The 27,287-nt window shown below is 40.9% G+C and overlaps 2 protein-coding genes across 3 annotated transcripts in view; one reads left to right on the forward strand and one right to left on the reverse strand.

The window, feature by feature from the left end:
- The first annotated feature begins 366 nt into the window (after positions 1-366).
- Positions 367-21,951, forward strand: LOC127429474 (protein phosphatase Slingshot homolog 2-like). Its single transcript, XM_051678475.1, has 14 exons — positions 367-947; positions 7,316-7,428; positions 8,421-8,485; positions 8,581-8,702; positions 9,224-9,289; positions 9,393-9,458; positions 11,175-11,369; positions 13,176-13,269; positions 14,266-14,394; positions 15,966-16,012; positions 16,110-16,256; positions 16,722-16,922; positions 18,218-19,106; positions 20,247-21,951. Exons 1-14 carry the CDS (start codon positions 820-822, stop codon positions 21,504-21,506), a joined length of 3,522 nt encoding a protein of 1,173 aa, XP_051534435.1. The 5' UTR covers positions 367-819; the 3' UTR covers positions 21,507-21,951.
- Positions 21,459-27,287, reverse strand: part of LOC127429476 (ankyrin repeat domain-containing protein 13B-like) — a 35,679-nt gene continuing 29,850 nt past the window's right edge. Inside the window, exon 15 of one of the 2 annotated variants that reach the window (XM_051678482.1) lies at positions 21,459-27,239. In XM_051678482.1, coding sequence (XP_051534442.1) covers positions 27,044-27,239 — 196 coding nt within the window. In that variant the 3' untranslated portion in view covers positions 21,459-27,043. The remainder of the gene's footprint in view (positions 27,240-27,287) is intronic. The other variant, XM_051678483.1, reaches the window with a different exon arrangement.

Raw genomic sequence — 27,287 nt, forward strand, 5'->3', positions numbered from 1 at the left:
AAATTACAATTCTGTCATTAATTCACCCATGTTTTTGTGATATTCACCCACAAACAAGCCAGCAGCTTCTAAGTTGTTTAAGCCAGGCTTGCTGAATTTATTTTTCTACCCTGATCGGATCTTCCTTTTAAACCTTGGCTATTTATAGAGCCTCTAGACTGCCCGTGGAAAACAACAGTCTGATCAGAAGGATGCACTTCAGTCCACTCCAGACTCGAGATCGCAGAGCTGAGATCGTGTTCCGCGCTGCGCTGTATCGTTGCGCAGGAGTCTGATGTGTCGTTTGTCTGTAGAGCCCTGAGTGGAGCCCTTCCTGAAGCACATGTTAGCAGCTCCTCCTTCTCTCATTTCAAGTGTTAGTGCGCCGCACAGCACTTCATACAGAGTGCGTCTGTGTGTGTTATGTGTGGGTCACCGGCCCATGCAAGAGCAAATACACATGTGAATTATGATTTTAGACGTTTTCATTTTTTTTATTTTATTTTTTTTATGTTTGTTTACTAAGTTTTATCGCGTTTAAAATAAACTTTTGTTTTTATTATCATTTAAAAGATACGCTATTTTAAAGGCCACATTGGTGTCGTTTTAAGGCCTTATGGATGGAGTAAATTTTTTATTTTTTTTACTATTTTTACTGACTGGACGTATTTCACACCCGGTTTTGGGCACCCAAGTCGCTTGAGTTTGTAAGAGTCACCCTCCGTTTATTGCTAAAGGGTTTTTGTTTTTTATTTCTTGTGGGGGATATCATGGCTGTTTGAGTGGTGAGTGGTCTAGCTGAGGATATCCGGCCACTGTCCGGCTGCCGAGTCCTCCGTCATGACCCTGGAGAGTGTGGCGGTAACAGAGGGCTCCTCTGCCCGGGGATTCTGCTCCTGCTGCGGGGCGAAAATCGTGCCGTACTTCTCCGACAACGCCGTCGCTTCCCAAAACCAGATCAACCAGCTGTAAGTTAAACTCTGTGTTTATCTCATAATTATGTAGATTAATCACAGCATTTATGGGAACAGTTGTCACTTTCTCCATCTCTAGATGCATCTCTAAGCCTAATTTATTAGGTGCGATTTGTTTTTATTACCGCACTGATATACTTAAGCAAGACTTTTATCTTCCCCATAGAGTTATTAAAGGGGAGCTGCATGCAGTGACGGTAAAATACACTGCGAAATAATCACTTCTCATCAGAAATCAGAAAAGGATGTGTTTCTCAAGCTTTAATGACGTAACAATGTGTTGTGAAATTCACATTTACAATTTTGACTCACTGACCCTAACCTTGCCGCACCTTTTTACAAGAACCATATAAAGTCATTGAAATATTGTTTTGGTTTTATGTAGCAATAGTTTTGAGGAAGCCAACTTTCTCAGAGGAAACTCTAGGAACTGGGCTGTTTTTCTGGTTGAACCTGGTATTACAAAATGTATTAACTTTTGCATACCCTATATATGTAGGTCCTTACCCTTGAATTGATCGGTGTGGGGTTTTTTAATTGCTGCTTTTTTTTATTATTTTATTTTTATTTCAGCTTAATCATAGTTTTATTTTATTGTAAGGTTCTTAAAGAGACAGTTCACCCAAATGTAAGTGCTGGGATCCACCTTTTTCCTGAATGCAGAAGTGTTCTATGTTTCATAACGGAAGCATGTTTTCGGGTCTCCAGTGTTTTCATTCGCATCGACATTTTTAAAAAAAATTTTTATAGATAATGTGATGTTTAGTGTATTACATTTTTAAAAATTGCTCAATAAAAATTTTTTCCTCCATAGTGACAATACTTCACAGAGTCGCAATGACCGTCTTTTGCCAGTGCCTCACAGGTCAAAGTTTAAGGATTGGGCAGATGACATGAAGCGATGGCCTGAGGTTAATTATGTTAAGCATGAACAAATTTTTACTCCAACTAAGGGACCGTTTACACGACAACATTTTCAACTAAAAACGGAAAACTTTTTATGCGTTTTGGCTGTTCGTTTACACGACAACGGCGTTTTGGGGCCTGAAAACGCAGACTTTCGAAAACAGGTTTCAAAGTGCAAGTTTTTGAAAACGATGCCGTTATCGTCTCCGTGTAAACATACAAAAACGCGAATTTGTGAAAACTATGACGTCATGCGCACGTGTATTACATGTTCAGTCTATAGGCGAGTATTTCAAAACAACGCGTGAGACATTCAAAACTGCAATGACGGACTACAGGACTGTGTTTGTGCTGCTCAAGAATTTGAGTTTATTGACGCTTCTCCAGCAAAGTAATTGTAGTAATAAAGCAACCTCATCATCCGTCCAGACAAAATTGCTCTGCTTTATTGTTTGTATTCATCACTCTGTGGAAGAATGCTTATATGCACAGGCGCATAGTGTTTCTTTACATCGCCAACTACTGGCCTGGCATGCATAATACAGCCTTTTTAGTCGTTTTCGTGGATCCGTGTGAACGGGGATCATTTTGACAACTTTGTCGTCTGTACGTGAAACTTTTCAAAAATGCAAAGGAAAAGTTTTCCGTTTTTAGTACATCATTGTCGTGTAAACGTACCCTAACACTTAAAATGGTGGTTGTTCTTCATCTGGATCGCTCGTTTCAGTAGTTTTTACATTGCTTCTTATGGAGAGTGGAACCAGAAAACAGTCCAGCTTCAATCGGAGTCCTCATGGTGCGGCCCAACGGTGGGTCAAGAAAACAGTGGCACTCCTGTTTGAGACAGTGAAAAAACAGCGAGATGCGGTGCAGTGGTCAAAAACGCAAAAAGCAAATTCAGTGTTTGAACGGCCCTTTCACGGGATAGTTCATCCAAAATGAAAATTTTTCAGTCGAGGTCTGTTCCTCACACAAAGCTATAATATGGCTTTAGAAGACTTTTTTAAGCTTGACAGCCACTGTTCAACATTCACTGTATGGAAAAGAGCTGCCTGGGCAATTAACTAAATATATCGTTTTCTGTTCCATGAAAATCATGCCAAGATTGCAAGTGATGATGTATCTCAAAACAAACTTAATTGAAGCAGCATGGTCCCACTGCACAACTCTTGCGTCAAACCAAATCAAAATTTGATTTGAATGAGATTTTCACTCACATTTGCATAACCTGTTTGGTTTAACTTTTTTACAGTAATGGGTACCTTGTTTCGACCACAGCTTTTTGCATGTCTCAAAGACCCCAGTCAGCTTGAAACAGCAAAATGAACAGCGTGTACCAAATCCAATTGCTGTGCACCCCAGCTGAGTGTGAAATCTTTAGAGTCAGTTCTTTTATGTTTCAGTGCATAGAACTGTGATTTGCGACTCTTTCTATAGACTGACTGAGCAGTCGCCTGACATCAGTCAATACTGTTACAGCATCATCCATTTTCTTCCCTATGCAGAGGAATCAGCATTGAGGTTATTCACCCTGCTAGACTTCAGATGTGTAAATAAATAAGACTCAATCACCACAGTGAAGTTCTGTTTTTGCAAATTCTTTGTTTGCATCACCTATTGCTTTCTTGTTCACTGACACCTTAAACAGGCCATGTTACCAACAGCAAATATGTAGACTTCGATTTTTGTTAGTTTTTTTTGTAAAGCTTAACTCGCAGCTAGTTTTTATTTGTATCAATCTGTCAGACAGGGCAAAAGGTACCTGATCGGAAACCCCATGCTGAAATTGCACCATGTAAAATTATCTTCCTCATACTGGACACTGCCTCAAAGAAACACAGATGAGCTAAGAATAGATTTGTGTTTGTCTGCAAACTCTAATGATTAACACGGAAATTACAGGTGTAAGTTACGAGAAGGAAGTGTTGTTTTAAACTTGCAGTGTGAAACATGATTGTTGTACCAGTCGTTGCTTCATACACCCAGTGACGTACTTGCAAGCACGTGTCTTGGTGGACTAATTCCATGTTAAGTCAGATATGAGAACTTAATAGGCTTAAGGGTTTTTGTTGTAATAGGAAAGTCACTCACAGTTCTTTTGAAATATGGCATAAACATAATTTGCTTTGGTGAAATCGCTTCCTCTAAGAAGCACTGGAAGATGGTGTTGAAACATCAGCATATAGCTGAGATAATGCTATAAATGCACATTTCTGTTGAGTGCTGGGTGTGTTAGATAAAATATTTTCTAAAGTACAAGGAATTTGGCATGAAAAGCTAGTTTCAAACACATCCATTGACTGCTGCTAGCCATGTTTATTTATCCCTCCTCTCTTCCTCAGTATAGTCAGCATGACTTTAATTGGGCACCCATGTGGGCCTATCAGAATGTAGGACCGTATCTGAACTAGAATAGTGCCTCAATGTCTTGTTTAATTAAAAAAAACTAGGCCTGTAGTATCAAAATTGAGCTCTAGTGGATCATTTAACCTCTCTATCTCATCATATTTATAACTATATTTCTCTGTGTTAGTGGCAAGGGACCTAATTTGTATTTCATAAGGTGACAGAATTCTCTCTCTCTCTCTCTCTCTCTGTCTGTCTGTCTGTCTGTCTGTATCAGGCCTTCTGCCTGGACCTATATTTATCTCTTCTCTAGTGAGAGAGTGACTAATATGGCCAGGGACAGGTGGGGGTCAGACATCTCTCAGTTTGTTGCATGGCTCTCAGAGGCCCCTTACATAGTGATGATTGTGTCTGTGCCCTAACAAGTACTGTCCAGTGCTACATGCCAAAAGATGACCCTCCCACCCTCTTTTCTCTCTCTCTCTCCCTATGCATGGTGTAGACAAGTGCAGACAGGACATGTCTGACTCATCAGAGTTTTTTATTGTATTTTTTCTCCTGTATGAATGTACATATCTGCCTCGGTGAAATGCCACCAGGTGGAAATTGCATTGGATGGCCCCAGTGCCTTCTCTCTGCTCCCTGAACATGGATACTGTGCTACGTTTGCTGCAAAAATCCACCTGGTTCAGTCCTCTGGGTCCTGTTCCTGAGCTTTTGGTGTATTGCAGACTGCATGTACACTATTTGAAGTCTTGATCAGTTCATGCAGGATAAATGTTTAATTGTTGAAGTTGAATCAGTGTCACAAAATATGAGGTATATGAGTAAAGTCTGCTGCCAGCATTAGATCGCTATACAGCAGAGAATTCGAAATCTCTAGTGGAATAAGACAACCCCCCCCCCCCCCCCCACACACACACACACACCCCTTTATACATCTTTTTTGCCTATTTCATGAGCCTTTTTGTAAGTCTGAGTTGTGAATGACTGGTGCTGAGTGTTCATGACACTTGAAGCAGACACTTTGAGTTACTGGTTTTGACTTTCCCTAATAATCGGACCCATGACCTTGGTGTTGCAATCCAGGTTCTACCAGTTGAAGTACAGAAATGCGTTTGCAAGCTTTCTTTCATCCTTAATTTCCTTCAAAGGATCTTCTACTGTCATGTTTGGTTACATTAGATGACATACAGTAGCTACCAACACTGTAAAAGTCCTGCATTTATTCACCCTGACGTTTATTTTTGGGTGTGTAAAATTAGCCACTACCCTGAATCAGCCTTCAGCTAGGATCCTCTCGAGTGCTGATAGTTGATGCTATGGGTTTCAAGAAAGGCTATGAGAGTTTGGAAAGTGGGAGAGTAAGAAAATAACTTCTCACTTATTTTGGCTTGTTTTCTCAGACGGTTTTCAATAAACCCTCAAATTCCCATTCCTCTCTCCCTGACATTTTTTCTCTCTTTTGGCATGTGTGTTGAGTTCCTATCTTTAAAAGGTATCTACAAAAGCAATCAAAATGGTTGGTAAGGTTGACTTTTATCAAGCTTTTTTCAACCTTTTAATTTGTCTGCTGACAGCATGCTTTGTTTTGACTAAGACATTTTGGTAAATAAATAAAGGTAAAACCATTTCGGAAAGGTTCTGTCTTAAAATGTATCCCCTTTAAAGCACTGCCGCTACAGCCATTCACTTTCAGACGAATGTCTTGCATCACCACTGTGTTGCATCTCACATTGTTTTTAGAGCATCCCACGATGAGGGTTGCATTTTAAAGACTAAAAAAGATGCAGAGTTTGCTTAAAAATAGTCCAACTTAAAAAATTATAATCGGAAAACATGTTTTATAGCAAAAAAAAAAAGTCCTTTTTAGTTGTTTTTAAATGAAAGATTGCGTCTTATATATATACACCCCCCCCCATTTAAATAAATAAATATATATATAGATGTTTGGCACATCCCTACCGCAAGGCATCTCTCATGCATGTTTGACCCAGCTGTAAAAGTGACTGACAGTGAGTTAGACAGAGAAAAATGGAGAGGAGAGAGGGAGGAAACAGCTGGGTCAGGGGTGACTGGGATATGAGCTCAACAGAGTGTTTTTTTTTTTTGGTTTTTTTTCTCGGGGCGTGACTTCCCTGTGCTTCTTGCATTCCCTCCTATTCTACAATCCTTCCTCCCCTGAAATCCTGAGAGTGGATGTTGACCAAGGGCTTGCTTTTCTGCAGAATAACCCTAATTCCTCACAAGTAATTACTTGGAGGGTGAATATTTATTTATTTATTTTTTGTCAGATGTGGAAAGTCCAAAGCCTGTGCCATATTATACAGTAGCAGTATTTTTTATTTATTTTTTTCTGAGAGGGGCCTCTAGTCTCTAAGTTAAAGGTAGTACATGATAGCTGTTACAGGTCACATGTCTCTGTTGTTGAGCCATTGCCGGGCAGAGGCCACGGGCACACAGATGAAAAACAACTTCATAGTGAGTTCTGGAAACAACCTCTCTCTCATGCACGCACGTCCCAGCCTGAGCCTCCTCGCTTCTTTTACAATGTCAGTTTGAGGTCTAAAATTGCACCCATAATAGTAGTGATGGTGTAAAGCCAAAAACATAATCTGTAAAAATATATAAAGTGCTGAAACGCTGATGCAAATGCTTGGCGGTCCCATTGTACATACTTACAATGCATTCTTACATTACTGTGGCAGTAACAAACCTAGCAAAATAGTTACTTCCAAATATCTTGTTATCCAAGATTCTCTTCAAACTGTTGCTCTGCCATAATGGGAGTTGACCTGAAAAAGAGAACTGGAGACCATACAAGACAGTTTACACTAATTTCTGCCATGGCATCCCTTGTGGCAATACTGAGATTGCAACATGTAGTTGCGTTGTGTTATGAGTTGTGTTGACACTTCAGAACACAAAAATGCTTAAAATCGAGGGTGCGTAGTTGGATTGGGTTCACATATTTGCACATCAGGCAGTCAAGGTTTAGCTGAAATTTGAACTGTTTGATCTGAGCAGTTTTGTTTTTCTTTTTGCAGGGTTTTAACTTTGGTATATGTATAATATGTTATAACAGTATGCCTCTCTCTCTTTTTCATCAGTATTAGTGACAACTTCCTTACAGTCAAAGGCGCCGCCCTCTTCCTCCCGCGTGGAAATGACTCCTCCACTTCTGTTGTACCCCGCATCACACAGCGGCAAAACAAACACACAGGTATGAAATCAGGTATACTTCGTTTTCTGCATTCTGTATTGGATCACACCCGATCGGCCATGTTGCCTTGCAAAGTATGCTCTTTTGACCATGAGCGAATATGAACGTGTTCGGCGCATGCACACTATGACTTATTTGTGGTACTCTTATAGTACAGTCAACGACAGGCACATTCGCAGATGATTCGCACAGACGCTGACTGTCCACGTGTTAGGATAATCTGGGCCACACGCCTAGACAGTTCGTGCTAACTGTGCTGATGATGAAATTTGCATCACGCATACTTTGTGCATTCCGATTAGCAACGTGGACAACTAAAGTATACTTTGGCTTTCAGGGCAAAATTAAAAATATATGAATATCATTGTATTAGATACCGAAATATTACACCAAATGGTATTTATTTTAAAGACAGTTGGCACAAATATTCCAACCAGGATATTTCACAAAAGATATTTGTTCAAAATCAAAATATTCGGGCACTTCCTGGTTGTCGAACTTAGTGAAACATGTCCACAGTTATGTGATTAACTACACCTGTGCTTACTCTGATAGGACATCTGTGAGATCTTTAGCGGAATATCCACTCAGACTACCCTGGGACCTGTTGGTTAAAAGTAATTCCAAAAATGGCGTGAAGTTCTTAGAGTTCTAGTTCTGAGAAATAGTCTAGCATTATTTATTTGTAGATGCCACTTAGTTTGATATATTGCATATAATGCAACCACATCCATACCATTTTAAAGTGTGGCTTAAATGTCCATGTACTTTTTGGGGCCACTGTATGTAACAATCTTGCTTTCCATGTCTGTTTTATAACTCTCCAACCAGTTGAATATTTCGGTTCATGATTTATAAAGCCAAGCTAATTAAACACCAACCAGACAAGGAACTTTTTTAAGAGGAAGTGAAACTGACTGAGTAACTCGGCTGTAGAATGCAAATGTGGCTCTTTATCTTGAGGTTTATGGTTGCTCCTGGTTCCTCCCTAGGTGACCTTCAGCTGCATCTGCAGACCATGTTCACCCTGCTGCGCCCTTTGGACACTATCCGCCTGGTAAACGACCATCACCTTCCCGACTTCTCAAAATACAATCAAGAAATCACAATGGAAAAATGGTGATGTTTCCTTTTCTGTATCTTTTCTCATAGGCTGTTCGGTTAGAGAGTGCTTACCCACAGCGTACACGCTACATGGTGATTGTGTCCACCAATGGTAGACAGGACACAGAGGAAAATGTGGTGTTGGGAATGGACTTCAGCAATTCAGACCAGTCAGTACTGCAGATGATTTAATGTAGCTTTCATTACAGCCAATCCATCTTTAAACCAAGCGCACAATACAAGACTGAAGCTCGTCACCCCGGCACATCTAAAGACTCCGTTTCTTGTGTTCTGTCATGTTGTTCTGCACTTTACACAACTTATCTATTATTTGCGTCCATTACAAGATAATTTTCCTTCCCGACTGTAGTTACGATCCCAAAATTTGTTCTCACAAACTTTTGCATGTATAGCAATGCAAGAGGTGAAAAAAATGGAGGAAGTTTTGCACTGGTTTGAAATCTGTGGAAGCGTACCTCACAGTTGCGCACACTAGAAAAGCATCACCTAGGGCTAGGGCTTGCACTGCAAGTTGACTACAATTACGATCTGCCACTTTTTGTCGCAGACGAGTCACAGAAATCAAACTTGAAGGGGCGAGTTTCAGTCTTGTAGTATACACTTGGCTTTAGGTTAGGTTTTTGCTGCTCTAGATGGTAGTACTCATAACATCTGGTGATGTTTCCTGCAGCACTTGCACAGTTGGGCTGGTCTTACCCTTGTGGAGCGATACGCTTATACACTTGGATGGAGACGGGTAAAGCATAATGCACAAACACATAAGTTCTGCATTTTCTGCATCAATTCAAAAGAGTTATTGCAGAATATTCACACTGGAATTGTTGTTCTCATCTCAATAGGGGCTTCAGTGTATCCACTGTTAACAGAGTCCATGTCTTCAAACCGGTTTCAGTGCAGGCCATGTGGTAAGTGTCTATGATGACAAATTTCTTATTTCACTTTCATACCTTTTTCACGTTATGCATTTGACAGGCTTTTTTATTCAAAGCAACATAGGGTCCGTTAAGACTGAATGCATTCTTGTGCTACAAAAAGCTAGACAACAGCACAACGAATAGAACAGAACCCAGGTGTCTCAAAGCACATTTTTAAAAGATGCAGTTTTTTTGAAGAACTTGAAGGTGCACTCAGTAATTTTTTCCCCCTCAAAAAAGTTTTACTCCTAAAGAAATTATTTATAATTTTGAAACATGTATAAAATCACGACCACTCACATGGGATAAGGACTCATATCAATAACCTCATAAAAGCTGTTTTATTCTACATGGGGCAGGGGTGCCCTCATGGTGGCTGCCATTTTAGAATCACATGACCAGCTGAATACTACTCGCTTAAACTCAGTAACCATCTTGCTATTGGACACTTTCACTCTTGTATTAAATCAGTGGTTCTCAAAGTGTGGTGTAAACAAAGATGTCTCGCACGCCAGTTTCAAATGGAGTGAAACGATGTATTAACACTGATATTTCGGTCGGTCCCTCACACAACACTATCGAATGGCTTCAGAAGAATTGATATATAAGGCACAAGAGTTGAGGATGACTTGTATGGCGCTTTTGGAACTTAGACAGCATATCACCATCTTCTAATCCCTCAGTCTTGCCGCTGACACGTAGTACCTTTTACTTTTCTCAGCGCTGGCCAGGATGGGCCAATCACAGTCGTTTATTCTTACTGGAAGTTTACTGGAATTTAAAAATGCTTTTATAGATACCACTGAGGTGGATTAACATTCACAGGTATGAATCCTTGCAATTATTATTATTATCTTTAGTGTAAATGTCTCCATTGTGAGAAAACGTTCTGCTATTTAAGTGTAGATGAATGGAGGATTCGGTTTGCAATGTGTTCATGCACAGGGGTTGCTCCTGCAGCAGTATCACTTTATTTATTTATTTATTTTTCCTTCTGTTTTTGTATGGTTTGAAAGTGTATAGGCATAATTAAAATGTTTTATGTATTTATGTAATACAGAAATTATACACAAAATAACAGAACAATGTTGGCATTGTGACATGTTCATTCATTCAGATACTTTTTCAGTGAAGTGTAACTTTTCATACAGTTTTCATAGATGAATGAAAATGCTGTTAATCTTGTACATTGTAATCACTTTCGATTAGGTTTTTTTTTAAAGGGTGGGGGTTGGGGGTGACCATATAAATTTGAGAACCACTGGATTAAATTAATCATGGCTGATTGTGAATAGTGAATTTCTACAATGGCAACTGTAACTGAAAACTATTGATTTTGAATGATGCTGCATCCACACCACTAGGTGTAAATGTAAGTCCAAGATGACACAAACAAAAAGTTACTAAGTTCACCTTTAACATGGCATCTAAAAAAAACACTGCGATCCTGCATGAGATGATGGAAAAAAAAAAACAGTGATACACGGAGCAACAGTCAAATATGTCCTTCTAGCATGTTTACAAAGAAAAATAATGGAAAAACAGCACTAATGGATGCACAACATGTTTTGTGTAAACGTCCCTTAACATTGCATTCAAGGTAAACATTTAGCAGTATGTGTGCTCCATGGGAATCGAACCCACAACCTTTGTATTGAAATGGAATACACGTGAATTTAATGTACTTTCTCTTGCGCATTCTTGCAGGGCTGCCTTGCAGTCGCTGCATAAGGTTTGTGAGGTGGCCCGATGTCATAACTACTACCCTGGCAGTCTCTTCCTGACCTGGGCCAGTTACTATCAGAGCTGTGTGACCTCTGATCAACACTGCATCAATGAGTGGAACGCCATGCAAGATGTGCAGTCCCACCGCGCAGACTCCCCTGTGCTCTTCACAGACTTGTGAGTAATGCATGCACACATATATAGTTCTCACTTCTTTGTATATGGGTCAGTGTCCTTATGAATCAAGGTTATTGTTATGGTGCGCATGTGCTTTCTGTATTTACATTGATAGTTGATTACTAAACTTGAGTTACTCTTATAGTCAATAGAGGTGAACAGCAGTGTTTGTGAGATTCGGTCCTCGTTTCTGGAAGATGCACACACAGACTCCAATGGCCCCTCTTAATCTATGCAAGCGCAAAATTCAATCATATAGGCCAAGGGGGCGAGTTTGCATCACAGAAACACAAGGAGTACGTTCCCTGAATAGATCTGAATGTTATTGCCAAATCAACGAGACAAACATTGCTAACTCCTTGATTTTTTTTTTCTTGGATGCACAGCGGTCAGATGGTGCAATACTGGATGCAAGACATGGCCTTAACAGTTGTTTTATGTGGGGGGGAATTTCCCTCAGTTCCCACATGCATGTGTTTTTAGCTTTAGCAGGCATGACTGTGGCCGTTGGCTTTAAATAGCTCCACGCTGAGATGGATTGATTTACAGTCAGAAAAATGGGCGAGACCGATAGGTATACGGGCTGATGGATGGTGACATGTGGCCTGAAAAGGCAAGCTTGAGAAAGGGGGAGGGGGAAATAATGTCGATCTACTACTTGTTGTAGACACTCTGGACCGAGTGACCCTAAAGGGGGCCAGCAGGGTTAAGCGATAGGGATATTAGATTTTCCTCGAGAGGTGAGAGCTCTTTAGTGGTAACACTTGAGCCAGTCTGTCTTTTTATAAATCCCATGGACAAGTGCCCATCTAAGAATGCATTTTAAGTTTTGTAAACTGACAGATACACCACACGTAATACAAGTCTCCAGCACCAATCAATTTCTTTGTCCACACTGAGAGTGAAAATGCTGTGTGATGCAGCACAAGAACAGCCAATCAAAACATATTTGATGTTTAATGTACAGTTATGTGGAGTGGATTTTGGACTGAGATTTAATGGTGGGAAGGGCTACCCAGCATAATGGCACAGAAATGGAAACTGCAGAACGCTGCAAAATGTTCCATCATGGCTGGTTATAATAAAAACAAAGATTTACATTTAAGATTTTCTGCTTGATGCGTTATCGTGTCATGCCTGGGACGGACATGGCATTAAAGTAAATTGCTTTGTGTGAAACTTGCTTTGTGTCAGTTGCTAGAAGTTTGCATGGGTGGTTCACAAGAATATTCATGGCAACATAATGAATCGTAACTCTACACTGTCACTTCTTGAGCAAGCTAAGTGGCCTGGCCCTTTCTTAAAAGGTCAATTAAGCCAGTATGTGTAAACATGCTTAGCTTTCCTGCATAGTGAAACGTGAAACAATCAGAGGGTCTTTTCACCCCTCTGATTACAAAAGAAATTGCCCTCACGCACACAGCCACCAGCTGAGGGTGTTGACCTACATTAGCTTGTGTTTTTAGGGTTCCTGGTAGTGATTAAGAACACAATGCAGTCCCCTGGGAGCCAATCAGAGCTTGTGTTGCTATCAGGGCAGAGACACTTGTCCCATGGTGAACCCAGCACAAGAGGCCCAGGGATGACGCACATTTACCATGTTCGCACATGCTGTGGCTGAGGTCTGGGATTTGATTGTCAAATTGTTTGTTGAAATCAAACAAAGGCTTTGTTCTGAGATCTCTGTTTTTTGTGAAGTTCTTCTCAAACAATATCACACAGACCTACAAAGAATCATATGGGGGAGGCACGCCTCCCATTGAGTCCAATCTCGATGATTTATGATTGTGGATTTCATGTGCACAGGCCAACAGAGAGGGAGCGCACAGAGAGACTGATTAAGACCCGGCTAAGAGAGATCATGATGCAGAAGGACCTGGAGAACATCACATCAAAAGAGGTACGAACATCCACAGCACACTGTCTTTATTCTATATGGTTCTAATTTCTCCAGTAAAACTCATTATTAAATCCCATCCAGTGAAAGTAAAATCCAGTAAAACCCATAAGATTTGTATACCTTTAATACCACAAGCAGATTCTGTGAATAGTGCTGAAAAATGGTAGGATGAATCTTCCAAAAATTGTGGATCATTAATATGAACATTGCCAGTACTGCAATGCAAAAAAAAAAGTATTTTATTAATGTGAAAGGAAAAATTTACTTTAGGACAGTAATGAAAATTAACCCATCTGGGTTTTTTTTTTTTAAATTAGCATAAATCAAAATCAGTACAGCTACCGTGCTGTACAGTATACTTTCAATGTTACTTTACAAAGTACTTTTTTTTTCTCTTTTTTTTTTTTTCTCTCTCCCCTTTTCTCCCCAATTTGGCATGCCCAGTTCCCAATGCGCTCTAAGTCCTTGTGGTGGCGTAGTGACGAATCTCAGTTGCCTCCACGTCTGAGACTGTCAATCCGCGCATCTTATCACATGGCTTGTTGAGCGCGTTACAGCGGAGACCTAGCGCGTGTGGAGGCTCACGCTATTCTCCGCGGCATCTATGCACAACTCACCATGCGCCCCACCGAGAGTGAAAACCACATTATAACGGCCACGAGGAGGCTAACCCAATGTGACACTACCCACCCTAGCAACCGGGCCAATTGGTTGCTTGGGAAGCCTGACTGGGGTTACTCAGCACGCCCTGGATTCGAACTTGTGACTCCAGGTGTGGTAGTCAGCGTCTGTACTTGCTGAGCTACCCAGGCCCCCTACAAATGTACTTATATATATATATATAAAATGTGCATTACTGTAATGGATTTATAAACCTATTATAATGTCACAATGCATTAAACTGCTCTTCATTTCATAAAATATGTCATGAACATTTCTTGACAGTTTTCGTGAGATTCACCCCGTAATGTATTATTATAATTTTTTTCTCTTCAGATTCGCACAGAGCTGGAGATGCAAATGGTCTGTAACCTGCGGGAGTTCAGAGAGTTTATTGATAATGAGATGATCGTCATTCTGGGCCAGATGGACAGTCCCACCGAGATCTTCGACCATGTCTACCTGGTCAGTCTGCCACCCCCTTATCTACACTCAGTGATGTTCACTAAGAATGATTAACTGCATTGCTTATTTGCACTTGCATTGTTTTGGCTCCAGATTCACTGAGAAGTATGTTATATTTGGAGGTGAAGACACACTCACAATTAGTGTTGGTCAAATGTTTTTTGACTGGAAACCTAAAGGTGCACTCAGTAATTTTTTCCCCATTAAAAAAGTTTTACTCCCAAAGAAATTAATTTAAATTTTGAAACGCATGTATAAAATCATCACATGAGATGAGGACTCTAGTCATATCAGTAACTATATAAAAGCTGTTTTATTTTACATGGGGCAGAAGCATCCTTATGGGGGCTGCCAATTTAGAATCACATGACCAGCTGAATACTACTCAATTTATTTTATTTTTTTTGGATTCTTTTCCCCCTTTTTCTCCCAATTTGGAATGCCCAATTCCCAATGTGCTCTGTGCCTCAATCCGGGTGGCGGAGGATGAATCTCAGCTGCCTCCGCGTCTGAGACAGTCAAGCCGCGCATTTTATCACGTGGCTTGTTGAGCATAGCGTGTGTGGAAGCTTCACGCCATCCACCGCGGCATCCACGGCCAACTCATGTACAGTATACTTTCAATGTTACTTTACAAAGTACTTTTTTTTTTTTTTTGCCTCCCCAATTTGGCATGCCCAATTCCCAATGCGCTCTAAGTCCTCATGGTGGCGTTGTGATGTTACAGCGGAGACCTAGCGCGTGTGGAGGCTCACGCTATTCTCCGTGGCATCCACGCACAACTCACCATGCGCCCCACCGAGTGCAAGAACCACATTATAACGACCACGAGGAGGCTAACCCAATGTGACTCTACCCACCCTAGCAACTGGGCCAATTTGGTTGCTTAGGAGACTCGGCTGGAGTCACTCAGCACATCCCGAACTCCAGGGGTGGTAGCCAGCGTCTTTACCACTGAGCTACCCAGGCCCCCGAATACTACTCACTTAATCTCAGTAACCGTCTTGCTATTGGACATTTCACTCTTGGATTAAATTAATCATGGCTGATTGTGAATAGTGAATTTCTGCAATGGCATCTGAAACAGAAAGCTATTGATTTTGAGTGATGCTGCATCCACACCACTAGGTGTTACTGTAAGTCCAAGATTCTGACACTTAATGCTCCCAAATCCCAATTTTCTTTGCCTGGCTACAGTTATTGCTTCCATGATCACTACAAAATGTAAACAGTTAACATTCTTGTTTGATAAACGTCAGTTACCATCAGCTTTCCTTGGGTGGTAATACTGCAACGTTAATTGTGTCATGAAAATAGTGCTGATAGTTGTGAATTCTGTGCATTCTTGGGTGAGCCTCATTTGCATAGAAAGTATGTTTGCCCAAAAAAGAATGAAAAGAACTTGATTTAAATATGTATACTGTACATCTGTACAGCTTAAATAGCCCTTGGTTAGGTTGGACTGCATGTGTAATATGAATAAGATGCAAGGTTTAGGTCACTATAGAATACCAATCTGCCACAGTCTTTAAGATGGTCACTTGTAACTGTTGTTTTCTGGTTGTTTTCAGGGTTCTGAGTGGAATGCCTCTAACCTTGAGGAGCTCCAGAACAGTGGGTAAGAAACACTGTTGTTCCAGGCCATTTTTTTAAATGAATACATCCACTCAGCAGCATGCAGTCATTGTTTATTTAACCTCCCCCTACTTCCTCAGAGTTCGCTACATCCTGAATGTGACGCGAGAGATTGATAATTTCTTCCCTGGGCTTTTTGAGTACCACAATATCCGAGTGTATGACGAGGAGGCCACAAACCTTTTGGAGTACTGGAATGACACCTACAAGTTCATTACCAAAGCCAAGTAAGTCACAAAACTGAGATCTTCTATCTGGACCTGGAAATCTAAAATCTAAATCTTATTTTTTAGTTTACGGGTCTATATAAAGTTGCTGGAAGTGTGGTTTAATTAAGCAGTAAGGTATGAAAGGGGGCCTAAAACGCCAGTGGAACCCCTTCAACTGTGACTATATTCACAATATAGCATGGCCTTGAGTGCCTTCAATTATGTTGTAGCCTTTTTATAAATGCAATAAGAACAAACTTGTACATTAAAACTTACACGTTAAATTAAAATGAAATATCAAGTATTAAGTTTAAAAGTTGGCCTATGTGGGTGCTGTGCAGTAATGCACACTGGAGTTTAATTAACAGGTGTTTCGAGTCATAGCTGTTACTTTGTGTTAAATTAATACACCGCTGGAATGCTGTATTGACCAATCAGTATCCAGGACCAGAAATATCTATTTAATAATGTCTTGTGTTGTAGGAAAGCTGGGGTAAAGTGTCTAGTGCACTGTAAGATGGGAGTAAGTCGTTCTGCCTCAACTGTGATCGCTTATGCTATGAAGGAGTATGGCTGGAACTTAGAAAGAGCCTTTGACCATGTGAAAGAACGTCGCTCAGTCACCAAACCCAATCCCTCCTTCATGAAGCAGCTGGAAGAATACCAGGGTATCCTGCTAGCCAGGTACAGACCACAAACACACACATACAGAGCAATAGGTCAAAATGCTTATGTAATTATCTCTTTATCCCACACTCAAAACACACCCTTACCTTTTGAATAAAGACCCAAAGAATAGCCTTACTGTCACATTGATTCTAGATTACATGTAATGTTTTTGTTCTAAAGAAGATCAACAGAGACTTTGGTTAAAGTTTCCATTGAATAAATGTTCTTGGATTTTGATTCAAAGGCGTTGAGTTTCAACGCTATTGTGATCTCATGTGAGAGTTAGGTCGGAGTAGCTGTCTCTCCACATTCCTTTTGTTTTGCAGCTTTTGCTGTCATACTTGACTTTCATGTTTGTATTCCCATTCACACACCCCAAGCTATTCTGTGCATTTGAAAGATTAGTCACCACTCTCAGTCATTCACCCGACATAAAAGGTGATGCTTTTAATTCTTACGGCCCTAACATACTTTCTCCTTTCCCAGTTTGATATGCAAAGACACCTAAGTAATCCATTCGTGGGTTGATTTTTACTGATCAGACTTACTGTTTTCACGCAGTGGATGATCAAAAATAAAAATCCAATAGGCTTACATTAACGGAATGTTCAAATGGGCCAATGGAAAGATCGTTAATTCAAACTCCAACTTGAATTTATTTAAATGTAAACAAACCCACAGGAGGACTTAATCTGCTTTGTTTGTTTCACTCTTTAAATAGAGTATCTGTCTAGCTAGCTAGCTGACTGTTTGTCTTACTGTAATGTCTGGATAACCATCATACTTTTAAAACTAGTTTAAACTTAAAGGTTCAGACAAAGCTTTGTCAAGCCAACTTCAAAATTTGTCTTGACAAACTTTACCTAACTAGTAACTTTCTGCTATCAAAGCAAATTTCAGGGCTTTTTTTTTTTTTTCTTCCAAATACATGTTTTTAATGTTTACTGTGTGCACGCCTCCCACTTTCTTGCCTATTAAACTTATAAAATCTCCCCTCCGTGACTCTATCTTCAGCACTTTTCATGTGGAGGGCAAAGCAGTGCTTGATGCTGGCATGTAGTAGAGCATTAACGCCCCAACATGAGTATTGTGGAAGCTCATTTAGAGACCCGATTTTCAATTATGATAACGTTTGTAGTTACTACGTTTTGTCTTTGCATGAATTTGGGGGGGGTGGGGGGTGCGGGTTTAGTTCTGGGATTTTTGTAGTTCTGTTTGGTGATGGTAGTGGCACAAAAATTATTTTCACCTTTTAATGTTTACATCAGATTGATGGTTCTTCTGACTTGCATGCTTGTTCATTCCTCCAGCAAACAGAGGCATAACAAGTTGTGGCGTTCCCACTCAGACAGCGATTTGTCGAAGGGTCACGAAGCACTCTGCATAGCGCCACGCTCACTGGACTGCACTGACCCTCACAACAACAACGTTCCTTCCATTCAGCAAATGCTGGGCATGGCTGTACTAGAAACACTCAGCCATACACAACCCATGGTGGGCAACCTATGTACCACCTCGGATGATTCATTCAAGGAAAACCAACTTGCCTCTGTGCTGCCACATGAGGACCCCTTTTTCCCACCTCTTCCCAGGCAGCGGGCAGCCACCGTGGTGCCTGAGCAGAATATGGCAAAGAAGTCTCGTTTGAAAGTAGCAGTGACCGAGCCTGTCGCTCGTCCTCACCCTCCTCCCAGTCTCCACATCCTCTCTACTTCTTCATTACCGGTAGAGAGCGAGGGGGATACAACTCCAGACCTGACCGCCCGGTCGTCTCACCATGTGCCTGAGCCAAAAACAGACTCTGAGTTGTCCCTTGACACGCCTGATCAAAATTACTCTTATCAAGTGTCTGAGTCCACTGTGTCGCAAAGCTTAGAACTGTGTCTGGATGCTGTCAGCAAAGATGAAGGTAATCTGCATGCTCAGAACATTCCTAACTCTGACAGCCCCTCAGAGGCCCCTGTGGTACTCGGACTCGGCTCCAGTGATGATAACAAGAACCCCAATGCTGATCTGGGAGTAGCAGTAGCGTCCCGTCTCAGCACAGATAGCATAGACTTCTTTAGTGCCAGAGAGAAGTTCCTGTGCTTGTCTCAGGAAAGTCAGCCTCGCTTGCTTTCTGAATCGACCGATGTGCAGGTACCTAACTCCAGATGCCCCACCCCACCTTTGGAGGACTCCAGTGAGGGAGCAAATGAGGTAAGAGTTGGCTCTCACTTAAAAAGAAATCAGTCAGCATACTGCACTGCCTGTTTTGTCATGCATTAAAGATAAATTGGCATGCTGAAACATAAAAGGGAATGACTCATTAATCAAGCAAACAGTAAATCTTGGTACAGGAAGTGTAGGCAAGTGATGTCACTGCAATGCTGCTTCCTGCTTATGTAAACCAGTGGTTAAAAGAATTGTTTGCACAAAAATGATAACTCTGTCATCGCTTACTCAATCTCCATGTTGTTGCAAACCGGCATCCATCCAAAAGGGCATATAAGGCAGAATGCCTTGGGTGATACTGTCAAGTTCTAAAACAACAAAAAAGCAACATAAAAGAGTGTCACATGACTTGTACACTATATTCCAAGTTTTCTGAAGCCATATAATGGTTTTCTCTGCAGAACAGACATCTGAAAATGCATACTTCCCTACTATGTAGAATGCCAAAAGCAGTATGTCAGTTGAGTAGTATGTCTGAATCCTCTGTAACAATAGGCGAGAAACACTTGGATGACTTGCTACATTCGGTGAGATTCTGAAGTGTGCATCCACTGGACACTTCACTCTTCCATAATACCACAGGAGCTGAGGAGCTATCATATTCAAACTGCTGAATTAAAAAAAAAAAAAAAAAAAAAAAAAAAAACATTGGAGAACCGCAAGAACATAAAGTATTTTCCAATGGCGAACCAATTGCGTTTCACATTTTTGACATCAAACCGGGTGCAATATGTCTTCACACTATATTTATATATAATCTGATGCATGAGATTTGAGAGCTACTGTGAAGGGGAACATCTTCAGTAAATTTCAAAAATTTTGGTCTGATGCTTACACAAAGCTATTGTATGACTTCAGAAAACGTAGAGTCCAAATCGAATGTCGTCTACTTTAATGTTTAATTTTTGACTTTATTTTTGGAGTTTGACAATGGCCACTCCCATTCACTGTCGTTGCACGGAACAAACCATTTGGGTCATTCTGCTAAGCATGCCTCTTGTTAACACAAATAAATGATTTTAATTTGGCAACCTGTCTAATGAAAGTGAAATTGAACAATGTGGGTTATAAAAAGGTTATATAAAAGTCCCTTTTGTAATCAGTTGCTCTCCTTTCCCTCCCTAGTGCCACGCCCACTCAGAGACCAATAGCGTTGCAGACCTCCACCCCCCTCACCATGACAACAGCATGTCTGTGCGTCATAAATTTACAGAACTGGAATCTATATCGCACCCCTGCAGTCCCCCACTGACACGCACCTTGCATCAAACTGCAACACTAGAGGATGTGGATGAGAAAACTGCTTCAGCTCCTCATTCTCCCTCCGACAGGCCCACGGGTTCTGTGCGCCGGGCCACTGAGCAACTGGAACTTATACTTCGTAAGAGTCAAGAAGTTCCGTTACCTCGCTCTCCCCTTCCATCCCCATGTTTGGACTGTCCTCGGTCCTACTCCAGTCAGGAAGAGGGCACTGTTGGCCCAGCTTGCACTGAGCCCCAAAAGACTGCAGATGGAAACGGAGACACCAAAGTGCTTGATGATGAGGATTCAGTTATAATGCCTGATCCTTCCTTCTCGGTGTATCTAGAAGGGAGTGTCACTTTGAACCCCACTCTGGAGCCTAGCTCAGCTTCTTCCTCTCTGCTGTGGCTGGAGGGTGTGAATGAGCTGGAAACAGACGTTGATTACCTGTTAAGGCCCCAGGGGAGGCTTGCACGTAGCAGTGAGGACTTGCAGAAGATCCAGAAGACTCTCAGAGAGCTCCAGGCATTTTTATATGAGGCTGGAGGACTTGGGCAGGGTGAGGAGAACCAGTCGCCCCAGGGTCAGCGGGACTCAATTGAGGGCGAGCAACACTTAGAACCCAAATCGCCTGTGGTCTGGCAGAGAGCCATGGAAATTGAGGCCCGCATCAGACAGGCTGGCCTCACCCCTCCTTCGCTTATGAAACGCTCTGCATCCCTTGCTAAACTGGACCGGCTAGAGCTGTCTACTCATGACCTGAGCGACTGGGACTTCCACCCTGCCGCCACAGGACTTTATCAGCCCTCCTCTTTCTCTTTATCCACCTTTCACTCCCTACTACTCGCCCACAGCCATGATGATGCCCACAAGAAGCAGCGTGTTCTACCTCAAAGCCCTTCCTCCCCTGAGCCTGCCATCCATTTGATGGAGGTGGGCAGGACTGAGGGCTCCACTCACCTCTCACCGTCCTGCCCACAGCAAGTTGGTCGGGCTGAGCCCCATGAACAGACCCCCGTCCAACCCACCATTTCTGTGTCCACACGACAGCAGCAACAGCATGTGAAGTCTCACCCTGTTCGCCGTTTCCGCAAAGCAATGGACAAGAAAAAGACAGTCACTGTTTTGTACAACACCATGTGACGATTACTGAACTTTCAAATGCCGCATTTGTTGGCATGAAGAACTGTCTCAGACTGCAACCACTTAAGTTTCGTTAAGCGAAGTCTAAGCTAAATTTTTGATGATGTATGCTATTGTAGCTATGAATGAGGGCACGTGAGAGCAAAAATATGTCGATTTGTGTTCAGAATCTTTCCGGTAGAAACTCAAAACAAGGGGGTTGTTTCTTAAAACATGCACTTTACACTCTTGTTTTTCTTTTTTAAAGGTTTTATTTTATTATTTTTTTAAATATAATTTTTATGTAGAAGTTTTTTGCACTGGCTTGAATGGTAGAGTTTAATGTATGTCTGACAGCATGTGGAGTCATGATTCTCTTTGAAACCAAGGTAAACTTGATATCAACTTTTTTATCCTGTGCTTTATCTGTGATTATAAAGTAATAAAACTGCACTATTTTATTTCATTTCTTTTGGCAGAGTCAATCATTCTGTGGACAGGTTGATGCATTAAAAATATAATCAATCCTTAGGATTGGCACATTATTACAAAGAGCATGCAACTTTCGAGAGGAATTATCATTCAGAGGGAGCTGCTCTCTACAGTCGTGATTTGCGTCGGTTGAACAACAGCGCCGCTATGTGGCAAAGAGCAGTACTGCAATATAATGTAATGCTTTCCTGAAGTGTTGCCTTTGCCTTGTTCACTGCATTTTCACTTTAATTGAGATTAAAACACATCCATTTAAAATGTATTATTCGTTTCAGCACTGTAAATAAAGTTGTCAAATCTAGATTGGAATGTTTAAACCAGGCTAAGTTTTAGGGACTGAAGTAATGATGCATACTGCAGGAATACAACTTCAAATGTTCTAAAATAATTTTACAAAAGGCTGAGTTAATAGCTATTTTATTGCTACTTTTTTACATTTTTCCTTGTTTTTAGCGAAGCACACCCTTAATGCTTTACTATTTAAAAAAAAATAAAAATGGTGAGAGACTGTTAAAGGAATATTCCGGGTTCAATACAAGTTAAGCTCAATCGACAGCATTTGTGGCATAATGCTGATTACCACCAAAAATATTTCGACTCATCCCTCATTTTCTTTACAAAAAAAAAAAAAAAAAAAAAAGCAAATATCGAGGTTACAGTGAGGCACTTACAATAGAATTGAATGGGGACAATTTTTGAGGGTTTAAAGGCAGAAATGTGAAGCAAGTAGTTTAAAAAAATCACTTACCTTAAAGGATTTGTTCACTCAAAAATGAAAATTCTCTTATCATTTACTCACCCTCATGCCACCCCAGATGTGTATGACTTTCTTCTGCAAAATACAAAGATTTTTAGAAGAATATTTCAGCTCTGTAGGTCATTTCAATGCAAGTGAATGGTAGTTGAATCTCCAAAAAGCAGATAAAAACAACAATAAAGGAATCCTTTCGACTCCAGTAGTTTTAGGGTTTAATATGTTATGTTGTCATGGCAACAAAGTTGTTAAATTGATTATAACTTTCCAAAGAAAGGGTTAGTAAGCAATTTTATCACACTAAAATCGTGTTAACAACACATATTTTTTACATCTTCGGGCTATACTTTTTAAAATGGTGAGTGTGTCAATGTTTACGGATAGGTCCCATTCACTTCCATTCTAAGTGCCTTACTGGAACCCATTTTTTATTTTATAAGTGAAAGACAGGTCAAATTAAAAAATTTTGTAATCAACATTATGCCATGAATGCTGTAGATTGTGCTTGTATTGTATAGACCTATGAACTCAACATTTCTTTAAATGTAGTCCAAAATTCATGAAAAAAAATACAATAAAATAAAAAGTTAATTTTCATGTGAACTATTATGTTAGAATATTCTTCTCACAATACTTGTCTAGACTGACACGTATGAATAATATTCATTGAGGTTGGCTCATCACACAGTCAAAGCTGTCAGACTGCGGATTCATTCTGGAAAAGGCGCAGTTATGCTTAAAACATACAAAAATAATCGTAGGAATGAAGGTGCTTAAACCTACACACTCTCACAGCAAAATCGTAAGGGCTCATTTGACTCATTTCTAAATTTGGCTAATTCGTATGATATCGTACGACTGCACTCGGGATGAATTTGTACGACTTTCACAACAGCCATTTTGACCTTTAGGGTGGGAAATAGGTTCCTTCTTTGTCTGACTGTGTAGGTCCCCCTTGGTCGTTTCACCATCCGACTGGGAGGGCACAAGAAAAATCTAGGGGGGCAATGCCTAATTGACAGCCCTAGTCCTCATTCACCTTCATTATATGGAAAAGATTAGTCACCTATTCTTCAGAAATTCACATTTTGTGTTCCAATGAATAAGGAAACAGGTATGGAACAACATGAGGGTGAGGAAATGACCATTTTCATTACGGGGTGAAATATTCCTTTAAATGTAATGACACATTCACAACACCTGAAACTTGTGTTCATGTTATATTTCTTATCCTTTATTCAGAATGCCTTTAAGTTACAAATGTGAACAATATAATTCAGTCAAATACAAACACTACAGCAGCACTCCACACAAACCACAGCGCCAACCAAATCAGGTCCATATATAAAAAATTGTTAAATGTAAATAATGCTCTTATAATATGTTACCCTAAAACATTGATTCATATCAAGCATCCCTTAATGTCTGAACCCTGGCATTCACAAGTCGCACAATTAATTCTCTCTAAAATCAAATGTACATATTTGTTTACTAGGAGCTAAACCACTGGACAGACTTTTATTAACTTTTCCTTTGAAAACATCATGGCCGCTAAAGAGATGGTTCACCCAAAAATTTACATTTTGTAGAAAAGTACCCCCCCCCTTATGTTGTCCAAAAACCCATCTGACTTTCTTTTATTTGAGGAACACAAAAGATTTTAGGTACAACGTTAGCTTCAGTCACCATTCACTTTCATTATATGGAAAAAAGATGCAGTGAAAGTAAATGGTGACTGAAACTAACATTCTGCCTAACATCTCCTTTTGTGATGAAAGTAAGTCATACAGATTTGGAACAACATGGGGGGCAGTAAATGATGACAGAATTCTAATTCATATGTGAACGATCTCTTTAATGCCTTGTGCTTTTACGTCAGTGCTTTTCCGAAGTGAAGTATAGCCGTTTCCTAAATAGTTTTTCAGTTTCACCTGATACCTCAAACCCTGAGGGCACGTCACTCACGCCCAGACTAAATCTGACTCGAGAGAAACATCTATTTTTAGATCCCCCTATAAAAAGGCCCTTTTTTGTCTTAGCTCATGGCATTATCTCTCTACGAGTGATTCCTCATCTGATGTTTTATTCTAGAACTGGCACTCCTTATGAAAGCACAATTACATTTTTGATTAGCTACCCCAGGTGTTTCAGTCATGAAACCAATCTGTTCGGGACAATGAGCTCTAATGGTAATGTTGAAGGAAGCACTGAAAGAATCTTAAACAGAAGGATGACTTGTTTGTTTGTTGAGTTATTGAACAGACTGATGAATGCTTGTCAAGACAAGTTCACTGATTAACGTATCCAAGAGTCGATAATAAAGATTAACTTGGCACCATTTTAAGTAGAGCACACACACTGCATTGTATGTGAATTATAAGTTTTGCTGAGAATTGCATTTAGAACACAAATTATGAGTATTGCAATGAGGATCTGATTCAGATTCAATAGAATCATTTAGTCACAAATGATGTGTACCTTAAATGGCATTTTTTTAATTCAGTGTTCTTATTATTACCTGTCAGTTGTACCAATACAATCATTTCTCCACTGGTCGAATGATCAATCTGGCTAGAAACAAATACACTATATTGCCAAAAGTATTCGCTCACCCATCCAAATAATTGAATTCAGGTGTTCCAATCACTTCCATGGCCACAGGTGTATAAAATGAAGCACCTAGGCATGCAGACTGCTTCTACAAACATTTGTGAAAGAATGGGCCGCTCTCAGGAGCTCAGTGAATTCCAGCGTCGTACTGTGATAGGATGTCACCTGTGCAACAAGTCCAGTCGTGAAATTTCCTCACTACTAAATATTCCACAGTCAACTGTCAGTGGTATTATAACAAAGTGGAAGCGATTGGGAATGACAGCAACTCAGCCACGAAGTGGTAGGCCATGTAAAATGACAGAGCGGGGTCAGCGGATGCTGAGGCGCATAGTGCGCAGAGGTCGCCAACTTTCTGCAGAGTCAATCGCTACAGACCTCCAAAGTTCATGTGGCCTTCAGATTAGCTCAAGAACAGTGCGTAGAGAGCTTCATGGAATGGGTTTCCATGGCCGAGCAGCTGCATCCAAGCCATACATCACCAAGTGCAATGCAAAGCGTCGGATGCAGTGGTGTAAAGCACGCCGCCACTGGACTCTAGAGCAGTGGAGACGCGTTCTCTGGAGTGACGAATCACGCTTCTCCATCTGGCAATCTGATGGACGAGTCTGGGTTTGGCGGTTGCCAGGAGAACGGTACTTGTCTGACTGCATTGTGCCAACTGTGAAGTTTGGTGGAGGGGGGATTATGGTGTGGGGTTGTTTTTCAGGAGCTGGGCTTGGCCCCTTAGTTCCAGTGAAAGGAACTCTGAATGCTTCAGCATACCAAGAGATTTTGGACAATTCCATGCTCCCAACTTTGTGGGAACAGTTTGGGGATGGCCCCTTCCTGTTCCAACATGACTGCGCACCAGTGCACAAAGCAAGGTCCATAAATACATGGATGAGCGAGTTTGGTGTGGAAGAACTTGACTGGCCTGCACAGAGTCCTGACCTCAACCCGATAGAGCACCTTTGGGATGAATTAGAGCGAAGACTGCGAGCCAGGCCTTCTCGTCCAACAGCAGTGTCTGACCTCACAAATGCGCTTCTGGAAGAATGGTCAAAAATTCCCATAAACACACTCCTAAACCTTGTGGAAAGCCTTCCCAGATGAGTTGAAGCTGTTATAGCTGCAAAGGGTGGGCCGACGTCATATTAAACCCTATGGATTAAGAATGGGATGTCACTTAAGTTCATATGCGTCTAAAGGCAGATGAGCGAATACTTTTGGCAATATAGTGTATATATATATATATATATATATATATATATATATATATATGCTGCGACCCAAATGTGGAAGTGCCCTTACATGTTCTTCAAGTGCAGAGATCTTTGTCCCTTAAAAACCAAAACGCTTTGCTTCCATAATGTAAAATTAAAAAGTGACAAAAATAAAAATTTCCCTGTAGTTTCCTCAGTGAGCCTGACAAACCTTTTTCTGACATAAATGCACAAACACACATTTGAAGAATGGCCTCATGCTCCAAACTGGTCCTGATCGTTTAGAGGATTGCCATGAGTTTAGTAGTTTGTGGTTGTAAACTTGCAGAGTGACAACATTCTGAATGACCCAGACTGGCCTGAAGTTGCTGTCCGCTTCTGTCCAGTTCAATGTAAGAAGAGGGTGGGGCATTTGAGAACAGCCAATCAGTCCTTGCTGGTTCCATATCCCCAGGCATGCTCTCCCACCATTTGTTTTACATTAGTCCCAGGTTGTGTCACTTCTCCATGAGTGACAGCTGTATGATTCGCTGCAGTTCCTCTTCATCTCGTCTCTGGCGAAGCTCCACCTTTTCCTGCTCTTGGGTGGACAGTACCATGGCTAGACGCAGCTGCTCGTTGTAGCTGCGTGATGGTTTATTGGTTGGTGTGCTGTGAGGGCTCTCCATGGGGCTGGGTTTGTGTGGGGGCGTTCTAGGTAATGGAAAAGAAGAGTGTTGTGACTGAGACCTTTTTGACAGC

This window comes from Myxocyprinus asiaticus, chromosome 39, assembly GCF_019703515.2.
Source record: "Myxocyprinus asiaticus isolate MX2 ecotype Aquarium Trade chromosome 39, UBuf_Myxa_2, whole genome shotgun sequence".
Lineage (NCBI taxonomy): Eukaryota > Metazoa > Chordata > Actinopteri > Cypriniformes > Catostomidae > Myxocyprinus > Myxocyprinus asiaticus.